The 22,410-nt window shown below is 28.9% G+C and overlaps 3 protein-coding genes across 3 annotated transcripts; all 3 read left to right on the top strand.

Annotated features, from left to right (window-relative positions):
* The first annotated feature begins 1,325 nt into the window (after positions 1-1,325).
* LOC110669119 (protein RGF1 INDUCIBLE TRANSCRIPTION FACTOR 1) lies at positions 1,326-2,876 on the top strand. Its single transcript, XM_021830619.2, has 4 exons — positions 1,326-1,491; positions 1,617-1,862; positions 1,947-2,087; positions 2,299-2,876. The coding sequence occupies exons 1-4, from the start codon at positions 1,489-1,491 to the stop codon at positions 2,641-2,643; spliced, it is 735 nt and encodes a 244-aa protein (XP_021686311.2). The 5' UTR covers positions 1,326-1,488; the 3' UTR covers positions 2,644-2,876.
* Positions 2,877-13,705: 10,829 nt separating this feature from the next.
* Positions 13,706-17,289, top strand: LOC110669116 (uncharacterized). The gene is made up of 9 exons (XM_021830614.2): positions 13,706-13,994; positions 14,160-14,341; positions 14,689-14,870; positions 14,967-15,251; positions 15,356-15,414; positions 15,526-15,562; positions 15,673-15,744; positions 16,326-16,650; positions 16,773-17,289. Exons 1-9 carry the CDS (start codon positions 13,868-13,870, stop codon positions 17,142-17,144), a joined length of 1,641 nt encoding a protein of 546 aa, XP_021686306.2. The 5' UTR covers positions 13,706-13,867; the 3' UTR covers positions 17,145-17,289.
* A 3,728-nt stretch (positions 17,290-21,017) lies between these two features.
* Positions 21,018-21,744, top strand: LOC110669117 (uncharacterized). Its single transcript, XM_021830615.2, has one exon. The coding sequence runs from the start codon at positions 21,198-21,200 to the stop codon at positions 21,534-21,536; it is 339 nt and encodes a 112-aa protein (XP_021686307.2). The 5' UTR covers positions 21,018-21,197; the 3' UTR covers positions 21,537-21,744.
* Positions 21,745-22,410: the final 666 nt, after the last annotated feature.

Here is a 22,410-nt window from a genome sequence, read left to right as displayed (position 1 = left end):
ATCAATTAAAAAAAATTCGTTATATTAAATTCATCTCATAAATAAAGAAACTTAATTATATAATTTGAATCTTATAATCAATAAAGTGTCCCTACCTAAAAAAAAATCAATAAAGTGGAACAAATTAACTTACTATATAATTAAGTTAACTCGTAACAGAAAATAATAAGCTTGTTTTGAACTTATCATGAAGTTAAATATATTGTATGTATGTTGAGCATTCGGTCTAACTGAATTTTCCTTTAAAATAATAACTAAATTAAACTTAAATACAAGAGAAAACGAACAAAAATGAAATTGGATATGTGAACTGATAAAAACATATAGTATATAATTTATATTATTAATCAATACAATATTACTAAAATTATATTTTTAATTTTATTTCATAAAATAATAAATATGAAATATTTTTAACCTACTTTGTCTTATAATTTATTTTTCTTACTTTAGTTAATAGCTTTGAATTTTGAAGTCAAAGAAATTATGCCATTTTAAGACTAATGAAAAATATATGCAAAAAAGCAAATCTTTAAAGGCAAAGAATTAAGTTCTAAAGAAAAGTTGCAATTTAATTATAGTAAAATCCCACTTTTAATTTTTGTTTTTTCAGCTAACATCACGGACTAATTAATCAAGTTGATATACAAGTGAAAAAAGCAGCCTTGGAGCCGAGTTTCAAATCAATGATCTCTCAAGCTATGTAGCTAGCTGAAATATCAAGAGTTGTCCAATATTGCTCAAATCAAATGTTTCAACAGGATAAGCACATATCAAACAAATATAACTGATCACTACCAACAACTCATGCTAATAACAACTATACATTCTTGAACAAACCTATGGAAATTAGAAATTGAGCAAGTGGCAGTGTACGTTCATCTTGTCCAAATTGATTAAGTGGGTGAGTGGTGTCTTGTTAGTTGCTGTACTGTGATAAAAGTTAAGTTATTGAACTAATGTATGTAAAATGTCAGAAATTCTGAATTTAAAATTTGAAAATATCTTTTCAATGTATTATAACAAACTAATAGGGATGAAATGAAAGAAGGAAAAGGGTTCAAATTAACATAAAAAATATTGCAAGTTAAATGCAGCTAGTTCAAGAAGAGAGCTTAGTTAGTTTAGAAATAGAGCTCATAAGCCAAGGAGATTAGAAACATTAGTTTAAAGAGGTCGAAGAGAATGGGAGACACAGAAACAGCTCCCACGTTCTCCTCATATCTTAATTCCCTTCTTTAATTAATTAATAGTAATAATATTTCTCTATCCCCCTTTCACATAGAGCAAACCCCTATTGACAAAATGTTGTGTATTCTTCCAAGGAAAAATTATATAACCCTTCATCTCTTGTGAACCTCCATAAATACTCTTATCTCCATACCCTACTCTCTCTCTCTCTCTCTCTCTTTCCTCTTTTCTTCCTTGTAGCACCACTATATTGATAACAGCTCTAGAGAACCTTTCTTGCTTTTGGTTTATGCGATCATGGTGCGTTTCTCTTTCTCTCTTTGTCTTGCTATGATCATCAATCTCTATATATTAGAATTCTTATTCAATCTTATCATTTAGATAGAAATTCTAAGTGTTTGATAAAATTGTTTATAATTTTGCAGGGAATTCAGAAGCCTGCATGGTTAGAAGCTCTCTACTCACAGAAATTCTTCGTGGGTTGCTCTTATCATGAAACTGCAAAGAAGAACGAAAAGAACGTTTGTTGCTTGGATTGTTGTATTAGTATTTGCCCTCACTGTGTTCCATCTCATCGCTTCCATAGGCTTCTTCAAGTTCGCCGATACGTTTACCATGATGTTGTAAGATTGGAAGACCTCCAGAAGCTAATAGACTGCTCGAATGTGCAGGTTTGTGCGCTAAATTAGGTTAATCCTTCCATAATTCAGTTCGTAGCTGGCTAACTTAATTAGGTTTTGATTAATTTGTTTTAGGCCTATACTATAAATAGTGCTAAAGTGGTGTTCATCAAAAAGAGACCTCAGAACAGGCAATTGAAGGGGTCTGGAAACTATTGCACTTCCTGTGACAGAAGTCTTCAAGAACCCTTTATTCATTGCTCTCTTGGGTGCAAGGTATGTATGGCACTCAATTTTATATAATTAGTCCATTTGTTTTAATTCTAAATTGCCACTAGGGTTTTCTCGGACAACAGATGCAATCCAACCCTATAATGAATCCAAGAAATTGCAATTGAAACATAATTAATAATCTATAATTTTGAAGAGGGTATCTAATAATCATGATGAGAATTTTAATTTGTGCTTGTGTGGTTAATCATTATAGGTGGATTTCGTGCTGAAACACTACAAGGACTTGTCTCCATACCTAAGGATATGCAACTCTTTAACACTTAGTCCTGACTTCTTGATCCCTCAAGACATGGGAGACGATGAGATGACGAATGAGACACCTCATTCAACAATCGTGGACTCTGACGAGCCAATGAGCTGGTCGTCCGGCTCATCGGGGTCGGAGAACATGAGCATGGTATGCACACAAGAGATTGTACGGAAGAAGAGGAGTGGATTATATGTATGTGGAAGATCAGCTAATAAGGTTTCTGATGAGGACATGACTACCAGCATGAGTAGAAGAAAAGGAATCCCTCATAGATCTCCTCTGTGTTAATTAATTAATTAGCAAAGTATTAACAAAAAAAAAAAATTTAATTACTACTACAATTTTTAGTTTAATTTGATATTTTGACTGAATCAATCCCTTCAAATGTTCTCTATATCTATCTCTTTTCAATTTAAGTTAATTAATCACTTGGTCGGGGGGTTTTGTCTTAATGGCATCACGTGATTCCCAATTCCAAGTTATGGTTTTGTACAATTTTTCAAGGATTTTTCATTTTTCTATATGATTATATTAATTATTCAAGCCATGAAATCGAGGTCTAAATTGTTCCATACTAAACATATCGTACGTTTATTTATTTGTTAATTGAAATTAGTTTGCATAGGTATGTACAACATTTGCTTTTACTAGGGTTAAGATGGCTCTTAGTGAAATTATAATTCAAAATTAATTTATATAATGTATAATCTATTTATTAATTATATGAATTAAATTTTTAAATTTGTTATAACTTATAAAAATTGTGATTACAAATACTTTTATTTGCATATGCACTTTGTTAACAGTGATGATGGGGGAGGGACTTCTCCTTTGACTATTATAAAGACAGCACTGTTGCTCCTCGAAGAGTGAAAGTTTGTCCTGTGTTTTGAGATTTAATTACCATTTTTGACCAGTCAAATCCTCATAAATAAAAAGAACTACAAAATTAATTAACAATTTAATTTGAGTTGCCTCTAAAAAAAAAATAATGCAAGTAATAATTTTTTCTTCTGCAATTTTTTATAGGCTAAAATCAGTAGTAAATTATATAGTAATGTTATGTAGCTTCTTCTAGCTAGTTATTAAAGTTATATTTAAAAATAAGCATTCTAGTTTGAATTTTATTTATTGGTAATTACAATAATATGGTTAAAATAATAATTTAATATTTAAAACTTCGTAGAAATGAAATTAATTTTCATTAAGGGTTTGTTTTATAATGAGGAAAAAAAGGGAAAAAATAGAAAAAAAAAATATTTTCTTTGTTTTATTGAAAGGAAAAGGGAAACAAAAGAATAGAAGTCCAACTCCCTCTTTTGTAAGAAGTAGAAGGGAAACAGAATAAATTTGTGAGAATTTAATGCTTAAAAAGTATTTTGAATTATTTTATTTTCCGTCCAAAATAAGTAGAAAATAGTGAAAATCATGTTTATTTTTATATTTTCTATTTATATTTTTTTGTCAAGTTAAAAATATGTATAATTAAAATATTTATTCAAATATATATGGCAAAATATGGATTTGATGTGAGAATAAATTCTCATTCAACTGTTATATTTTTATTATAAGCAACATTATATTATAAATAGCTACAATAAAAAAATTTCAACTATAAATTTATATTATAATTAATCTATCATAATATTCAACTATAAAATTATACCTTAGACAAAAAAAATATATATATCTATATAAAATTATGTCATATTATTCAAAACAATCATTTTTTAATATAATTTTATTTATTTAATATAACGTAATAGTAAAAATGTAATAATTTTTTTTTAATCAAACATGAAAAATATATAAATCACTTACTTTTCTATTTTTCTATAAAATAGATTTACAAGGAAAATAATAATCATTCTTTTTATATATATTTAAATTTGCTTACATTTTACTCACTTTTCTTCCCCTAATTTTCTTTTCTACAAAATAAGCCCTAAGGTCCTATTATTAAAATGTTCTAGTTTAAAAGTTGAACAATTTAAAAATTTTGAATCCAAGAACTCTTAACTTCTAATTTCTTTTATCAAATCTTATAATTTAAATATAATTTATATATTGTACATAAATTTATTTTATTTGATGAATATTTTATCTAAACATTAAATATTGCAAGATTTGACAGAGTTTATTGAAATATATGTAAAAAAAAAAATGAACAGAATTTTATTTAAACTTTTATATTGTTGAAAACTTAAATTGTAGAAGTTAAGGGAGATGGCATGAACTGAAAATAAACCCTTATTGAGGTTTCAATTTTAATAATGATAATTTATCCTTTTTAATATTAGAAAATTAATAATAAAAAAGTTAAACATGATGTTAGCAAGTTCCAAGTTGCTTAAAAAAGAGGCAGGAAGATGGTCCACCCCACATCTGACTAGCCAGTGATTAGGATGGAATCTATTTAAATAATTTAGTATTATCAACCTATTTCTAGTCAAATTTACCCTTCATTAATTCTTCACCAAGTTATTTAAATATATATATACTAATTTTAGTTAAATTTCAAATAAAATATCATATCTTCACTTATATAACATTTTATCTAATAGCCTAATTATCTTATTTCTTTTAAAAAATTTTAAAATTATTTAAGAAATTATGTTTCAAAAATTATTAAAAAAATTAAAAATAATAATAATTATAATTTAATTTATAAATAATTTAATTTCATTTAGAATAGCTTTTTTAGTGAATACTCGATTGTAATTTTCTCTTTTCTCTTCAATGTTGTGTTCATTTTTGATGAAAATAATTTATACATTGCTTCTAATTTTTCTTTATGAATCTATTTAAATTATTAATAATCATAAAAAAAATAAATAATAAAAATTATTATTATTTCAAACTCGTATAATTATTAATATAATTTTAAAAATAAACTTACTATCAAGATTTTTCAAATCTGTGCAATACCCAACCTAACGTCTAGTTTTAAATTTTTTTTTAGTACAATTAATTCTATTTAAAATTTTAAAGTTTTAAAATTATTATTAAGCGAAATAATTTTGGTAATATAAATTCAACTTGGACCTCAACCCACCATAGATGGAGTCTGTTTGGGCTAATTCTGTAGATTGGGTCATAACTGATAACAGTTTGATTGTTAACAGGCTCAGAATAGAAAGTAGGTTGGGGTTGGGCTCTAAATTGAACTACATCTCATGATTTCTCCAGTTCTCCTCCATTTTCTTGCATACCAAACACGGCGTAAATTCATGATCTCCAAACAATGTGTATAATGTACAAATTTATCCAATCCAATTGAGTCCAGTTATAAGGAAATATTGTTCACACAAAGTCTATTGAAAAAGTATTTAATGAATTTATTGGATGAAATAAAATTATGAATAATTTACTTTTAATTTTATTTGAGATGTTCTTAAATATTATCCAGTATTTACCTATTAGATAGAAATTATAATTAAGTATACTTAAAAGACACATGCGTAATAGGAATTTGAGAGAATGAAAACTTGATCTTGAATCTATCAAGTAAATAATATGCTTTCGGCGTTGAAACAAATCAAGCTAGCCAACTAATAAATTTTTAAATGTGGAAATATTTGAAAATTCTATTAAAATGGCATGGCATGGCCCAAAATGAGGTCCTTAATAAGAGGCCTGATAAATCCGCCTTGATTAAGTGCCCCAATTGAACATGATTAGGATGAGCCCCTATGCAAGCTTACATTCTGATTCTGGCTGCAAGCCTATTACCATAAAATTAAAAATACGATTGGAATGTTAAGAAAAAATGAATGATGGGATTTTATTTTTTTTTAATGTAATTTTGGGTAGGAAGTGGTTGGCTTTGGATTGACAACAACTTGTACATGTTATTGAGCTTTTAGTTTAAGATTTATCTATAACATGTGAAGCACTAAGAGCCTACTTTATGCGCTGATCGAATATGCCAGCATCAATTATGGCATTAGCATAATTTAGCTATTGAAAAAAATAAACGTCAAAAGTATTAATTATTTTTTAGAATGAAATTTGAAAGTTATTTGTTGCTTGAATGATTGGTTACTTGACTTAAGAAATTTGGATTTTCCATGAAAACAACTACCATTATCTAAATCTTTTTCAATGATAATTGCAAATCTTAGTAAAAAAAACAATTATTTTGTTTTCTAAATTATTGGCAAGGCAAGTGGCTAATTGTCTATCTCATCTTAAAAATAAATAAATAATACCAATCAACTTTAATTTAGTAATATCAGAATTGTTTTTAAAACAGAGATGTTATGAGTTGGAATTTTAATAGAATCTGATTATATAAAAAATAAATAAAAAATTAAAATAAATGAATTATTAAAAAAAAAAATGGGGGCACTTAACTAAATCACATCAACCAGAAAGGCAGCATCTAATATTTCAGCAATCAGTGGGCACCAATCTTTGCAGCTTTTCTTTTAATGGGCATCATAATTTTTCCCTTTTGGCTTTTGCTTTTGCTTCATTTTCTCTTTTAAAGTGTATCATATGCTAAATTTAATACCAATTATACAAATTATTCCATAATTTTGTAATTGGTTCAAATTTAATCAGAATCAATTAGCCACTGCTGGATTTTGCTGGCAAACTGAGTTTATATATAATAATCTTTCCCTAAAGTATGATCTTGGCAGGTATATCCTATGAAATTTGAAATAAATAAATAAATTCATGATAAGAAATATGCAATAAATTCAGAGAATTAAATTATTGGACCATGATTGGAATGTAAATTTATAAATACACAGGCCTTATGACTTTTCATGCAATCAATACAGATGGCCCTCTACCATGCATAGGCACATAAAATTATCTTTTCATAAGGAATAATAAATAGATTTAAAATATTATTAGAAATAATTCTTTAGCTAGCTTTGCTTTTCTTCCCCAAAAACCACCTCCTCAAGAAATTTGAATTTATAATTTTTTTTATATTATAAAAAAATATTAATTAAAAAAAAAAAAGGAAGGTTGGCAAATGGCATCACTGGGTTAAATACTGATTCCATTGGCATAAATTGATTACCAACTTTAAGCAGGAATAACCATTAATTAATAGTTTGAATGTATTCCTTTTACTAGAAGTGTTCGGTTCCGATTCGGTTTGGAGTTTGCCTAGAAGTTGAATTCGAACAGAAATTTTGGTATTGTTTCGATTCGATTCTTCATTATTTCAATTTCGATTCGGTATGATTCTCAGTTTTTCAGTTCCAGTTTGGTTCGGTTCTCGGTTCTTAAAATAATTTTATGTAATTATTTTCTTAAAAAGTCATACTTGAATTGACATTTAAGTTTTGAATTGAGTTATTAATACATAATATATCATATAATATATCTTTTAGCTATGCCTAAATTATATAATCTTTAACTATAAGGTGCATATATAATTTGAGATTAAATATATTATATAATATAATAATATAAGTATATCATATAATATACATTTTAACTATTTATTAATCATGTAGTATTTAAATATATGATACAAATATAATTAAGAAAAAAAAATATATATATATATATTAATATTAATATAAGATAATAGTATATTTATAATTAAGAATGATAAGGTAATTTAATATATTTATAACTAAAATTATTAATAAAATATAGAAAAATGAAATATAATGTTAGGTTGTATTTAAGTCATAATAATATATACATACATAAGTATACATAATTATATTGAAAATATATAATACATCTAAAAAAGACATAGAAAACATATATATAAATTCGGTTCTCGGTTTGATTTCGATTCAATACGATTCTAGTTCAGTTTCAGTACATTTTTAGTTCGATTTTTTGTGAAGAACCAAAACCGAACTAAAGTATCAAAATAAATTCAGTTCGATACTGTTCCTGTTAGTTCGGTACGGTTTCTCAATTCGGTTCGGTTCAATTCCTCAAGAACCGTGCAAACATGAACTCGTAAAGGAGAAGACACGATCTTTATGATGGATGGTGACGCCATGATTAGCTAAGCCGCCCACCAATGTATAACGTTGCCAAATGGAATATATAATTGGCCTACATTGGCATGTGTTTTTGCTCATAATATTGACATGTTGTTTTGCTTAATTAACCAGCATGTGGTGGGATTGTATCTTTGTTTGGTGTAGCAGTAATTTTAAATTCATCATGAACATGAACAATAATAAAGTATCTCAAATGTCATACAAAATCCAAAGAAAAAAAAATGTAAAGGAGGTCGTAAAAGAAATTAGTTTTCAAAGGTAAGGAGATTATGAATGTGTCCAATGAGGGAATGAAGACTAATTAGAAATTTTTTTCTTCCTGATTAACGCTACAGCAATTGAGCTCTCACATTCAAGCTCTACACACGGGTGACTTTTGTCATAAGCAAGCTAAAGACCTTGACAAATTGCCCATGCTTAGCTATTGATGATCAAACATTTGTCGATATTAATGAGAAACCATCACACCATTTACTTGAGGAATCCTGTAAAAGGCCACCTCCATAAGTAGTATCATTATACCTTTTAAAAGCTCCATCTGAATTTAATTTAACTCCATCCAATCCACTTGTCAACTCTAGATTATTGCAGTCCTATACCCACGTTCCGCAAACTTATCATGCACTGAATCAAACCCCTTGGCTTGAGTGATTATGTCGATTAGCGTAGCAAGCAATGGCCGAGATAATAGGTCAGCTAACATTGCTATCTCCATGAAAATTATGCTTCAGATTATCCAGGACACAAGACGAGGAGGCATTCACATTAGTAGACACGAACCGAGGCCAAGAGACTAGTAGAACCAGTATACATCACACATTGAGAATAAGGGTTAAACTTATATCAAAGACAAACATATGGGTCCACCTGTTTTATATATATATAGATACACTATATATATATATATATTGTGTTTTGAATTTATGATGAATAAAAAATAGGAAGATTTTTCCGTGAGAGCACATGAATATTCATGAAAGCTCACAGGTACTTGATTGACTAGAATTTGGCGTATGCCTTACATGGTCCACATTGGTTAATGAACAATCGTGGGCAACATGCCATATAAAAGCTCGAATTTTCTGCAGAATCTTCTAGATTAATTTCCACACTTTATGTGGGGATCATGCCTCGAAGTACCAGATAATTGAGAAATTATATTATAAAGCAGTAATTTTATGTAAGTATATTATATGAAGTGGCAAACTAATAAAAGACAGACACACACATATATATAATTTTAATTATTGAATTTTGAAGAAAAAAATATCTTCTTGATAGTTATAGTTTTTTAAGACTCACTTATGTATACATATTTATTTTTTATTAATTTGTAATTTTATGTAGGCTATTGCACATAGAATCACCATTATAAGATAAAAATACTCCGAGTGAGTCATTGCTTGACTTAATCGAGGAAGAACCTGTCTTAGAAACTCCCCCAAAAAGCTTCATCCTAATCTTGAGAGAGATTTGGGGGAGGGATGGCTGCTATTTCCAAAAGAGTGGATGTGGGAAGTCAGTTATTAAAAGCAACCTAGTTCAGACGACATAGCAAAACTACCAAAAGGGATCGTTACTTGAGAAAGCTGAACTGGCGTTATAGCAACATCAATAAGAGGCCCTTCTCTAAGAATCCTGGGGTCAAACCAAAGCCTAAGGCTGAGACCATTCCCAATAAACCAACTTAGCTAACTGTGAATAAACTGCCAATTACATAAAAAATAATAATAATAATAATAATAATAATAATAATAACAGATGCACGAAAATAGAAGAAATAGGATTGCCAAAACCACCCGCTTTACTTTTGCTTGCTATAAATAACATATCAAACTTGAGGAGTAAGTGAAATTTTGCTTCAGAACAAAGCTAATAATAATAGCTCTTTAATCCACTGCCCTGGTGGTTGGGACTTTTAGCCTCGCTAAGCAATTGAAAATTTTAATCCACTTTTTTTTCTCATATTATTATTATTTCAAAAATTTTTAAAGGAAAGAGGATAGGCTTAAAAAATTGACTTCCATATTATTTTGCAAAAAATAACTGAATAAAAATAAAAATATATGTTATTCGTAAAGTTGAATTTGAAAATGTATTATTAATTTTTTTTATTAAAATCATTATTTTGTTATATTAAAATTTTATTTTAAATAGATAATATATTTTTTTAACAGGTGAATCGGAGGAGTGACGATTTAAAACTTGAATTTGTTAGGTGAGTAATATGTTTTTAGCTATTTGATCAAATCAGACTAGGCAAATGAATAATATTTGAAAATTATAAAATTATTATATAAACTAAGTCTTATTTTTTTAATTAAATGTTAATTCTTTAAAATTTTTAATTATTGATATTTTATACTCAATAGATTTCAAATATTGTAGTATGAAAATTTTGAAATCTTATATTTTTTTTTTCTTTAATAGTTTAATCTTTTAGCCCTTTTTTCTCTTGAATTTAAAGAAGTTTTAATAGTCCACCAAACCATAGTCATTTATTTTTGAATCCCCATTTTCACTTAAATTCAAAGTTGAGTCTATTTCATTTTAGAAATAGGAGACTTAAAGATAATTAAAAAAAATATATTAAATATTTAAATTTATTAGTTTTAAATGTAAGAAAACAAATCTGAAACGCTCGTCTAAGTACCCAACTAACTTGGGTAGGTCAACAACGAGTTGAAAAAAGATAAGCAAATAAACGTTGCAGTCACATTGGCGTTCACGTTACCAATAAAATTGGATAAAAGTCTACATGCAAATCTTAAAGTAAAAGAAAAAAAAAAATTGTAAAACACTCACAAATCACAATCACAATCACTTACTCACCAAAATCCAAATTTAATATCAATTTGCACACTTAATTAACCTAATATAATTAAAAAAGATTCAGTTTAACCCCAATAATTTTGTTATTTAATTTATTATTTAAATGTTATCGTTCTTGAGATTTAAATCTATATATAAATTAAGATTAAATTTAAATTTATTTAATTTAGCCAAATCAAATATAAAATTTATATTTTAAAATTAAAATCTAAGTCACTTGAGTTGAAATCCACCTATCCAAATAAACTCTAAATATACACTCTCGAGTTTAAATTCTTTTATTTATAATATGTTGAGAAGCTAACTATAGAATTAGATAAGGTTGAGTTGCGATGGGGCTACTAGGGGAGACCAAAGGAATGCTTATGGTGGAGGAGGCCTTATGCGGGATCATGCTGAGTGCTGGGTTGGAGGATTTGCAGGGAACTGGGGTAATTGTTCTGTTCTGGCAGCTGAGCTCTGGACTTTGTTATCAGGCTTGCTTTTAGCTGAGAAGTTGGGGATACGGAAGTTGAAAGAGGAGTGTGACAGCCTCCTCGTCGTCAGCATGCACCCATTATAATGCGGGCAGCTTGCATTCTTTGGTTTCTTCATTAGGAGCTTACTGAAGAACTTTATGGAGATCAAAATTACCTACGTGTTATTATTAAAAAATAAAAAACTAATATTAAAAAGGGAAAGAACAGATACTGGGGAAGGGGGCTTTACACGTTTGTTAAAAGAAGAAGCAGAGATCGACAAGTGGCAGAGACATAATAATAATTAAAAAAAGACAAACTTACACGTTGTGTTTTGGTGGTTTGAGAAAGAGAGAGAGAGAGAGAGAGAGAATAAAATAATGAAAAATAAATGGTTAAAGTGGTTTTCGAAGGGAAAGAGACAATCATAGAATGGGAGACGCGGCCATATCATTGTGGAGTATGAATGCTTTGTCTGGTTATAGGGACGATCATGTTCCTTACAACTGTCCATTCCCCTTTGTTTAAGTATGCGTTACCTACACTGCGACTGCCAAAATTATTATTCTTTTTTAAATTAGGCAAAAATGGTTTCAGAATTTGTATTATTTAATAACCAATAATATAATTATAAATAAATTTACCTAAAATAATTTTTTTTATTAAAAAAAAAATCTTTTCTTGGGAGGGTTAGCACCTTTATATTTATATTTTTGAGTATAAAATATTAGACCCACTCTTTATAATCGATGATATACATAAATTTGTATAATTTATTCATTAAATATAGTTTAAGACTATTTATTTCATAAATAATAATTTATATGTAAAAATATTTTTTACTATTTAATTGTAATATTAAATTACTAATATATATTTATGTTATATATGTATAAATATTTTTATATTTTAATAAAATTATTATAATTTTAAAAATAAAAAATAATTTCTTATTTTAAAAATAAAAAATAATTTCTTAATTTAAAAAATAATTTATTTTTTATTTAATTAGAAAAATATCTTACGTTAAATTTTTTGAGTGCTCAAACACAAAGAAAACACAGAAAATACATATAATTTGTATAATTTCATATTTAATTGGACATTCAATGAATTGTTTATATACTTTTTCATTTCATTGAATATATTGATCAATTAATTAATCCTTTTTAAAATTAAAAAAAAAAATGAAAATTGCAAGATACGACTTTCCACAAGTAAGATTTAAAAAAAAAATCTTATGTAGATATAATTTTTTTGTCACACCTATCATTCAAATTAAAAATTAAATAACATATAAAAAAGAAAGGCATTAATGATTAAAGAAAAATAAAATAAATGCAATAGCATTGTATTAGGAACTATATATAGTTTGATATTGGCGTTAGGCAATTGGAAATGGAATCATTTTGTCAATCAGGTTTTTTTTTTTTTTTTTTCTTTTTAGGGGAAATGAAATTATATTCACTAGAAAGAGAGCATGCTGTAAAGTAGGCTAAGTCATATTGGAAATGGATGATAAAGAGGCCAAATGACTACTTACCATTTATTCCCACACCACATTACGTCAATCCAAGGGGCATTCAAAGATAGGGGTAATTTGTTTTCAGGCTGCGGCTTTTATAATCTCTACATCCAATGAGAATAAATTTACAAATTATTAAGAAATACCAATAAATTTTAATTTAATAATATTAGAATAGTTTTAAGAATTATTTAATTTAAATTTTAAGTTATAATCAAAGTAAATTATGGAAGAAAATAATTATTTAGCAAAATGGTTAGGTATTTATCCCTGCATTATCTCTTAAGAAAAGCTAAATGGAATTTGCCAAAGAGAGAGCAATTTACCAAATTAACACCATTCCTCAATATTTCACCCTTTAACAACCCAGAAGTCTCAAAGCCTCCCACTTTTATCTCCTTAACCCAAAGAGACTAACAAAGGCAGTGGAAACTTGAACTGCACAGAAGCGACTTTGGAAATGGAATATGATGATGACAGCAGAAACGCCAAAGAGGGTCTTAATGTAAAGAGAAAAATTGCCGACAAAGTATATAAGTTAATGTTTAATAGCTCGTTACACTCATATCTCTCTTTCTTTCTTAACCGTAAAGATCTCACACCAAAAGATCCCTGCCTCTGTTCAGTATTTTAGTAATTTTTACACCCTCTCTCTCTCTCTCTCAAGCCAGAGGCAAGCCATAGGAACAGAGGAACCGGAGAGAAGCATGTTGCGGAACAGATCATGCTCACCATTGCTGCTTCTTTTTGGGGGTTTTGTGTTCTCTCTCCTTCTCCGCACATCCTCTTCACCAACCACTTTAACTTTGCATCTTCAGACTCTAAATATTCCTGGTAAATAATACTTCTTTCTTTTTGGTTTAAAGGATTTTTTTTTTCTTGCTTATGAATTCTGTTCTTCTCGGGAATAAAGTTTCCATCTTTTTCTGGGTTGGCACTATTAAATTTTTCTGTTTTTCATGGCCTTGTATGATTCATGATGATTTTCTGTGATTTCAGGGGCTGTTAGTGAGAGGGTGAATGGTATATTTGTACCATGGGAGACAAGAAGGCATCTTGAAGAAGAGAACTCGAACTCCACTTTGATATTGGCTGCACAAAGAACTCGAAGGAAAGACCCTTTGGATAACCTTAATCTTTATACTGGCGGCTATAATATCAGCAATAAACATTACTGGGCTGTGAGTTCTCTTTTGCTATTTTTTTTTCGTTCTTCTGCAGAGCAACAATCTTTATTTGGATTATAATATTTAATGTTTTTGGCTTCTAATGCTTTGATGTTGAATTACAGAGTCGTTGAAATAAGTTGCAAGTTATTTTTCATCTGGGTTCTCTTTTGAAATAAATTGATTATTTTACCTTTTTATTTTGTATTGTTTGTAAACCAAAAAAAAAAAGAGTTATTTATTTGGAGATTTGCTCATACTTCGTGACTTGTCTGTTTATCAAAACAATTTTCTTAATTTTCTGATAGATTTTTTTTTTCAATCAATCAATTCACTGACTAATTGTCATCTAAACAATGCAGTCTGTTAGTTTAACTGCGGCTCCCTTCTTTATCATTGCTGGAATTTGGTTTGTGCTCTTTGGACTGTCCTTGGCCTTTATCTGTCTCTGTTACTGCTGCTGTAGAAGAGAACCATATGGCTATTCTCGAATGTGCTATGCCCTCTCTCTCATTTTCCTCATTTTCTTCACAGTTGCAGCAATGTAATCATCTCATTTCCTCTTAGCCAGTTTACCCTCATGTTTGTTTTGATTAGCAGTTTTGTAACACCAATCATGTTGTGCTTTATGTAATTTCAGTGTGGGGTGTGTTGTTCTCTATACTGGTCAAGAGAAGTTTCACAGCATTACTACACATACACTGGATTATGTTGTGAACCAGGCAAATGTTACTGCTGAAAACCTCAGGAATGTGTCAGATTATCTCGCTGCAGCTAAGAGTATTTCTGTGGACAACGTGCTTCTGCCAGGCAATGTCCGAAACAGCATTGGTGACATTGAAACAAAGATCAACTCCTCTAGCAGTACTCTTTCCAGTCGTACGCAAAAAAATTCTAAGGATATACAAGATGGTTTAGATAGCATGTAAGCAAAAGCTCTTAAAACTTTTCCTGGTACTTGCACACTTGTGGCATTTTTTATTTTTTTCATTTTAACCATTGTGTTTATATTGTTGGCACTAATTACAGGAGACTGGCTCTTATTATCCTTGCTGCTGTAATGCTTACTTTGGCATTTCTTGGATTTTGTAAGTTTGCTATTTTGTCCAGTTAGCTAGAGGTGGAAGATTTTTAATTATTTGATCTATTACAACTTGATATATGTTCTCATGTTATTGGAATGATGACATTGGTTGCAGTATTCTCCATTGTCGGAATGCAGTGTCTTGTATACTTGTGAGTTATGCTATCTTTGAGCCATTTTCTTTTAATTATTAAACTTGGAAAGATTTGTATTTTAGTTATTTGAAATAGCTTGATATTAATCATTTCATTACTGATTGCAGCCTGGTGATTGTTGGGTGGATTCTTGTCGCGGGCACATTTATTTTGTGTGGAGTGTTTCTTCTTGTCCATAAGTATGTTTTTCTTTTGTACGTGGCTGTGTGTGTTAAAGATTTCAGTTGTAATGTGGGGTTCTACGGCATATAGGATTTTATGCGTGTTTTAGTTCTGTCATATTTCTGAAATGAAGTTCAGTATGTTGACATATTTTATGAAGTCCAATAACAATGTATTGTTCTTGCACAAAGCATCCTTTTTTTTATATCATATGAGTTTTAGGAATTTTGTTATTGCAACACTGGATTGAATATCTTGATCTTGAGGTCAGTGAAGTCATTTTTTGTGTCATTTTAACAATTATGTTTTAGGTTCATGAAGAGAAGTATTGGGAATGAAGTAAATATTGGATTTTTACTGTATCTAGTTTCAGAATAAAGCTTAGTTGTTGTTGTTACTATGATATAACTCTCTCTCTCTCTCTCTCTCTCTCTCTCTCTACACATACACACACATTGGCATTATATTGAATACAACAAAGTCAGACTTGAAATTGTTTAGAAGTGCAGATGAACGTGGCAGTATGAGTAGATATACTTGATACCTCTTTGCCAAATATATTAATTCCTAAATGCATTTGTTTGTTTGCATCGGGTAGTGTGGTTGCAGATACATGTGTTGCAATGGATGAGTGGGTCCTGAACCCCACTGCTAAAACAGCAATGGATGATATAATTCCTTGTGTGGACAATGCAACTGCTCAGGCAACCTTGCAACGAACCAAGGAAGTTACTTATCAACTTGTCAGTGTGGTTGATGGCATAATCAACAATGTCTCCAATAGAAATTTCCCTCCTCAGGCAGGACCTTTATATTACAACCAATCTGGTCCACTGATGCCTGTTCTTTGCAACCCATTTAATTCTGATATCACAGAACGGCAATGTGCTGCTGGCGAAGTGGACTTAAACAATGCTACTGAGGTAATAGCTATGGAAATATAAACAGAATCAAAGCCTGTCATATATTTAGTCCCAGAAAATCAATCTTAGCTTGCTATATACATAACGGGCAACTCTGAGTTCTATTTTTCTGTTTCAAATAGGCGTGGAAGAATTATATCTGTCAAGATCAATCTGGTATTTGCAAGACATCTGGACGAATTACTCCCAGTTTGTATAACCAAATGGCATCTGCAGTAAACTTGAGCTATGGGTTGCGTCGTTATGGCCCTTTCTTGGTTAACTTAGAAGACTGCACTTTCGTTCGGCAAACTCTTACCGTGATCACCCACTCATATTGTCCGAATTTGAGGCGATATGCAGAATGGATCTATGTTGGGCTAGTGATGGCATCTGCTGCTGTAATGCTGTCATTGATCTTCTGGGTAATCTATGCAAGAGAGCGAAGGCATCGCGTATATACCAAGCAGCAGCTCATTTCTAGAGGCTTGGAAGGCCGAGACAAGGCCCCATAGAGATGTGCTAATTTAGTTATTGGGTTGCTTTATTCTGTGTATACCTTTGGTAGCATATATGGCAATATTTTTGGACTTTGTACGTTACAAGTCCCCCATAGGCTTGGCTATTTACTAATACTCGGTATAGCTCTCTTCATCGAAATGTATTAGACTGACATGTTTCTAACATTTCATCGTCTTGCATCATGAAATGCCTATAGACCCATCAAAAGTTAGGTTCCTAACTATTAAATTTGGTCAAATTACAATTAAAATTGAAAACCCTGTAGTTTTAATTTTGATCCCCTAAACCGGAACTACCTGTTCCATTCCGGTTCATCCTTCGGTCACCCCTGGCTAGGCGTCCTTTGAAAGCATCAAGTGTAAATTTGGCTAATCTGTGCGTACTGAAAGTGGCAATATGGCATTGGGGCTTTTGCAGCTTGGAAGATCATCTTTTGCTTTGAACTGTAATCAAGGCCGCGGCTGGTAGACAACGTGATGTATGCACAACTCAAGCCCAAAAGGAGTGCTTTAACACTCGATTTGAGCTGGGCCTTTAGTGCACAGAATCTCAGATTTTAAATGACACTTCACACTTAAATTTAGATCAATCTACCCCTTGGCCTTTTTTTTTTAATAAAAAATAGAATTTTATATTTTTGTTTAATTATTCCATTATATTGGAGAATAAATCCTGCAAATAAAATCTTTAAAAAAAAAAACCCTCAATTGATAGATGAAAATTCGAAGGAAAAACAATATTATATTGGAGCAACAATAATACACAATAATTTGTGGTTAAAGCAATAGGAGAAATCAAAGAACTATTGACCCTCTGTTCATTCTATCATTCTCAATCACCCCATCAGTTGTCCCCACCAGAGAATTCAGTTCGACCAAATCACCAAAAACAAAGAAAAATAAAAATGAAATGATTTTACAATATTAGCCTTTTGCATAAGACTAACAGATTAAAATATATATATTGTCTTTCTGTCAATCAACATCAAATGAAATTTCTGATCAACCCCCTCCACTCCAAAACACACTTGTAAATCCTCCATTGAAAGGTTAAAAAATCATCATCTACAAGCCACAAATGGTCGGCATATTCATTGTAAAAGACAATTATGCGACCCATGAACAAATTCTTGTGAGACAAGCACTATTCCAAACTCTTTTTTTTTTTTGGCGAGGAGAGACATGCAACGAACTCAAATGGCAAACAAACTTGGATATCGTGTATTATAATCACAGGCTTCTCCTTCCCAATTGACCTTCAATCAAATAGCAATAGATAGTCCGTGAACAATTCATGTGATAAAATTGGCTTATGAATAAGAATTGTCTCCTGGGGTTGGTGGGTAATCTGTCCTTGTCATGTTTGTATTGAAGGATTCGTGTTTTGTGGTTCTTGCCCTTCTAGACTTCACCGCGTCTCTCAATGCGTATCTACTAAATAAGGACTAATAAAAATGGCGATGCCAAATGGGAGGTCTGTGCTGGACCTAATTGACATGCACATGCCGGCCTAAAGACTTGCACTTCTGCTTGGGTCAAAACCATTTCTGCTACAGCCTGTGAGCCAACCTGGCTTGGAAACAAGCAAAATTATTTTTGAATTTGCCTTCTATATATCTAAATTTTATTCCGTTTTTGTTTGCTGCTTAGTTTTTGCTCATTGTTTATTATAAATTTGGATGCTGCACTTTGATTATTTTTTCACCTTTTTTTTCTCTTTTCTGCTTTTCATGATCTTGTTTCCTATTTAGATGACAATAAGACTTAATGATCGTAACTTAATTGTTTTTGCTCAATGTTTTATTTTAATTTAAAAAAATATATATATAGAGAAATTGACGATACATACTTCTTAACAAAATTATAATATTTTTATAAAGTACATTTAATTGGTTTTGCTAAATGTTTAAAAGAAATAAAAAGTAAAAAAATGTCAAATACTGAGTTTTTTTAGTTATTAATTATAAGATTATCATTTTTATACTTATTTAAGAAAAAAAAAATTATCTCTAATATTTAATCTCATCCATTATTACTAAAATTTACTTAGCTTACTTAATATAATGGTTAAAGGCATATACTAGATGTTAAGTTCGAGTCCTTACTTCTTTAATTTTCTTATATAAAAATAAAATAAAAATAAAAATTATTAGATAAAATGATAGATTTAGAGAGTATTTGGTATGACATAGTAAATCAAACATATTTATAAGTAAAAAATTTTAAATAAATTAATATTTAATTTGACTTATATATTAAAAAAAATTATTTAAAATATCAGAAATTATAAGTGAGTTACCCTTTATATGACTTAATTACTTATTTTAAAATTATTATTTAATCAAATAAAAAAATATATTATTTTAATAATTTTAAAAATATCAACATTATCCTCATTTTCATAACAACACTCAATTTTATATATATATATATATAGTTTGTTTTAATCATTTTTAAAAATATCTAACATCATTTCCATTTTAATAACTACAATATTTAATTATATATCTATTTTGATTATTTTGATAAATTAAATTTTTTTAATTTATATATATATATATATTAATAATTACAATATTCAACGATAAATTAAATTCTTTTTAAGTATTTTTTAATTGATCACTTAAATTATTTAAAAATTACTTTTAATAGTTATTTATTTTTAAATTAACTTATAAGTAATATATATATATATATATTTAAATTAAAAATTAAAAATAAATAATTAAATTATATGCCTTCTTATTTGATTACAAAAATTTATGTGAATTTATTTTGTAATAAAAAAAATTGAATATTAATCATAGAACCTACTGAAATACTAAAATCAAGAGATTTCACCAGATAATAATCTACATCAAGATAGCAATGCATGATCTCCACTGATAAAGATGCATTTGAAATGTCATCAATAGCACTGGACCACCAGACCAACAAGTTTCATCGAGAAAGTAACCCAAAAGTAATTAAAAGTGATTTGAAAATTTTCAAGTCTTGGATGAATTTGTAATTTAGTGATAATTATTTATGTTTAAAGCTTATCAAATCCAATAGTTAAGGGAATACAACTCATGCAAACTTCATCTTTATTTGGACTCTTCTAATTTTATAATGCTTTCCTACTCCTAATGAGATGAAAAGTTATTATTTTTACATCTAGAAAAAAAAAAAACTTCAAATTAAATAATATAATTTTCAGAGAGACTATTCCACTCATAATCCTATGAACATGTTTATTCAAGAAAAATATAAATATTGATAGATTTTTTTTAAAATTATTATTCAAGCTTTTTATTTTAATAAAATTAATTATTTAATTCTCTTATTTTAAAAAAATATTAATTAGTTTATTTATTTTTAATTTATTTACTCTTTAATTCATCTAGTTATTTATGCATTCATTTAAATTTTATTCATAATCTCACTATTTTTTATATCTTGAATTATTTAATTTTTATAATAATTATAATTTCTCTTTCTTTTAAATATATTAAATAATACTTAATTTAAATTAAATGAAGAGGTTAAAGAGTAAATGAAATAAAAATGTTATAATTTATTAATATATTTTTTAAAATAAAAATATTAAATAATTAATTTCATTAAAAGATATAATTAAATAATAAGTTATCTATTTTTTTTATATATAATTAGTTAATCAATCCACACAAATCTTAGCTAAAAAGTTACCCTTTTGATTGGTAAGAAATTCTCAAAAACCAGCCCTTACTTGTATTTTCCAATTAGCTCAAGAAACGTAAGGGTATTCTCGATGTAAAGACTTTCCTTGCCCATCTAGAAATGATCCTTTCTAGCATTACCCAAATTTGCTATCAATATTACCTTATACACCACCTGACTAAGTTGTGATAGGGCGCCAAAGCAAAGGTCATTAAGGTACAAAGATGGCCATAAAACTACCCCAAAAGCCAACATCCCTTTTAGTTTGCCTCACAAATCACAAGAAAGAGAATCACAGCAGATTCTCCTCTCACTCTCTCACTCTCTCACTCTCTTTCTCATATAGGTGTAATTAATTTTGATGGTATGGCATCTAAAAGTGCACCTTCAGATTCAAAGTCATATGTGCAACACACTGCAGCACAAGGCAGGATATGTCTATGCTCCCCCACCACGCATCCTGGATCATTCAGATGTAGCCTGCACAGGAATTTCCATAGGGTTCCCAGTAGATCAACGGTTAGCGGGGTTTCATCAAAAAAGTGGGAATTGGCTGTGATTGCTAAAGCAAATTCAATGAAGGCCTTTCTGCTTCAGATTGTCAAGCCTTCTAGTCATGATCTTCAAAGAAGGAGGAATTTTCGCCCCAGGCCTACCAGGTTTTGCGTAATGAATGCCAATACAGATGGGGTTGCAGTTTCTTGATCTGCGCTTTGCTTTCTTTTCTTTTCTTTTTCATAATCTTGAATATTAGAAAGAGGAGTATGTAGATATGAGGGATATGTACATATAAAAATTAGGAATTTAGTATTGTAATTGATGGTCTCAAATGTCAATTGCCAGTTTTAGATTATATTGATGCTGTGAGATCCAAGAGTTTATGAATATTAATAAAGAAATAGAGATTGGTGTATCTAGAATTCATTAATTTACAGTTTCTTCACTATATGGTTGTTCAAGATCCACCAAGAAAGATGATGCAATATTAAAAAAAAAAAATTATATATATGTGAATGTATAATATGGGTGCTTTTTATGTCCATGGATACCAGTTTTTCTGGATATGTAATAATATTTTATTACACAATGTTGAGCATTTGCTCTTCTTATTAACAAATATTATATACATTATAATAAGGATTAAAGCTTAATTTCACATCTATACTTATTGGGATTTAATTTAATTTATTTTTAATTTTTTATCTAATTTAGTCCAAAAGTATTAATTTAAATTTAATTTGGCTCAAAAATTAAGAAAATTAAAAAATTGAGCTACTTAATTTTTAGGCTTAAATCAAGAAATCAAAATATTTAGTCTCAAAATTAAGAAATTGACCTTCTTGATTTTTTATTTAAATAAAAAAAATCAAGAAATTTAACACATAAATTTTAAGTTTTAAGCTAAATTAATATTAAATTGAAACTTTTGGGCTCAATTGGATAAAAAGTTAAAAATAGGCTTAATTGAACTGCTCCAATAAGTATAAGGGCTAAATTAAATATTTTATCAATAAAATATTAAAAAATTCAGTTGATCATAATTAATGAATTAATTATAATAAAATATTTTTATTAATGA

The sequence above is a fragment of the Hevea brasiliensis genome, chromosome 17 (assembly GCF_030052815.1).
Source record: "Hevea brasiliensis isolate MT/VB/25A 57/8 chromosome 17, ASM3005281v1, whole genome shotgun sequence".
In the NCBI taxonomy this organism is placed as follows: domain Eukaryota; kingdom Viridiplantae; phylum Streptophyta; class Magnoliopsida; order Malpighiales; family Euphorbiaceae; genus Hevea; species Hevea brasiliensis.
Note: the sequence above shows the minus strand (reverse complement) of the source record. Positions and strands in the feature narration are given on the sequence as shown.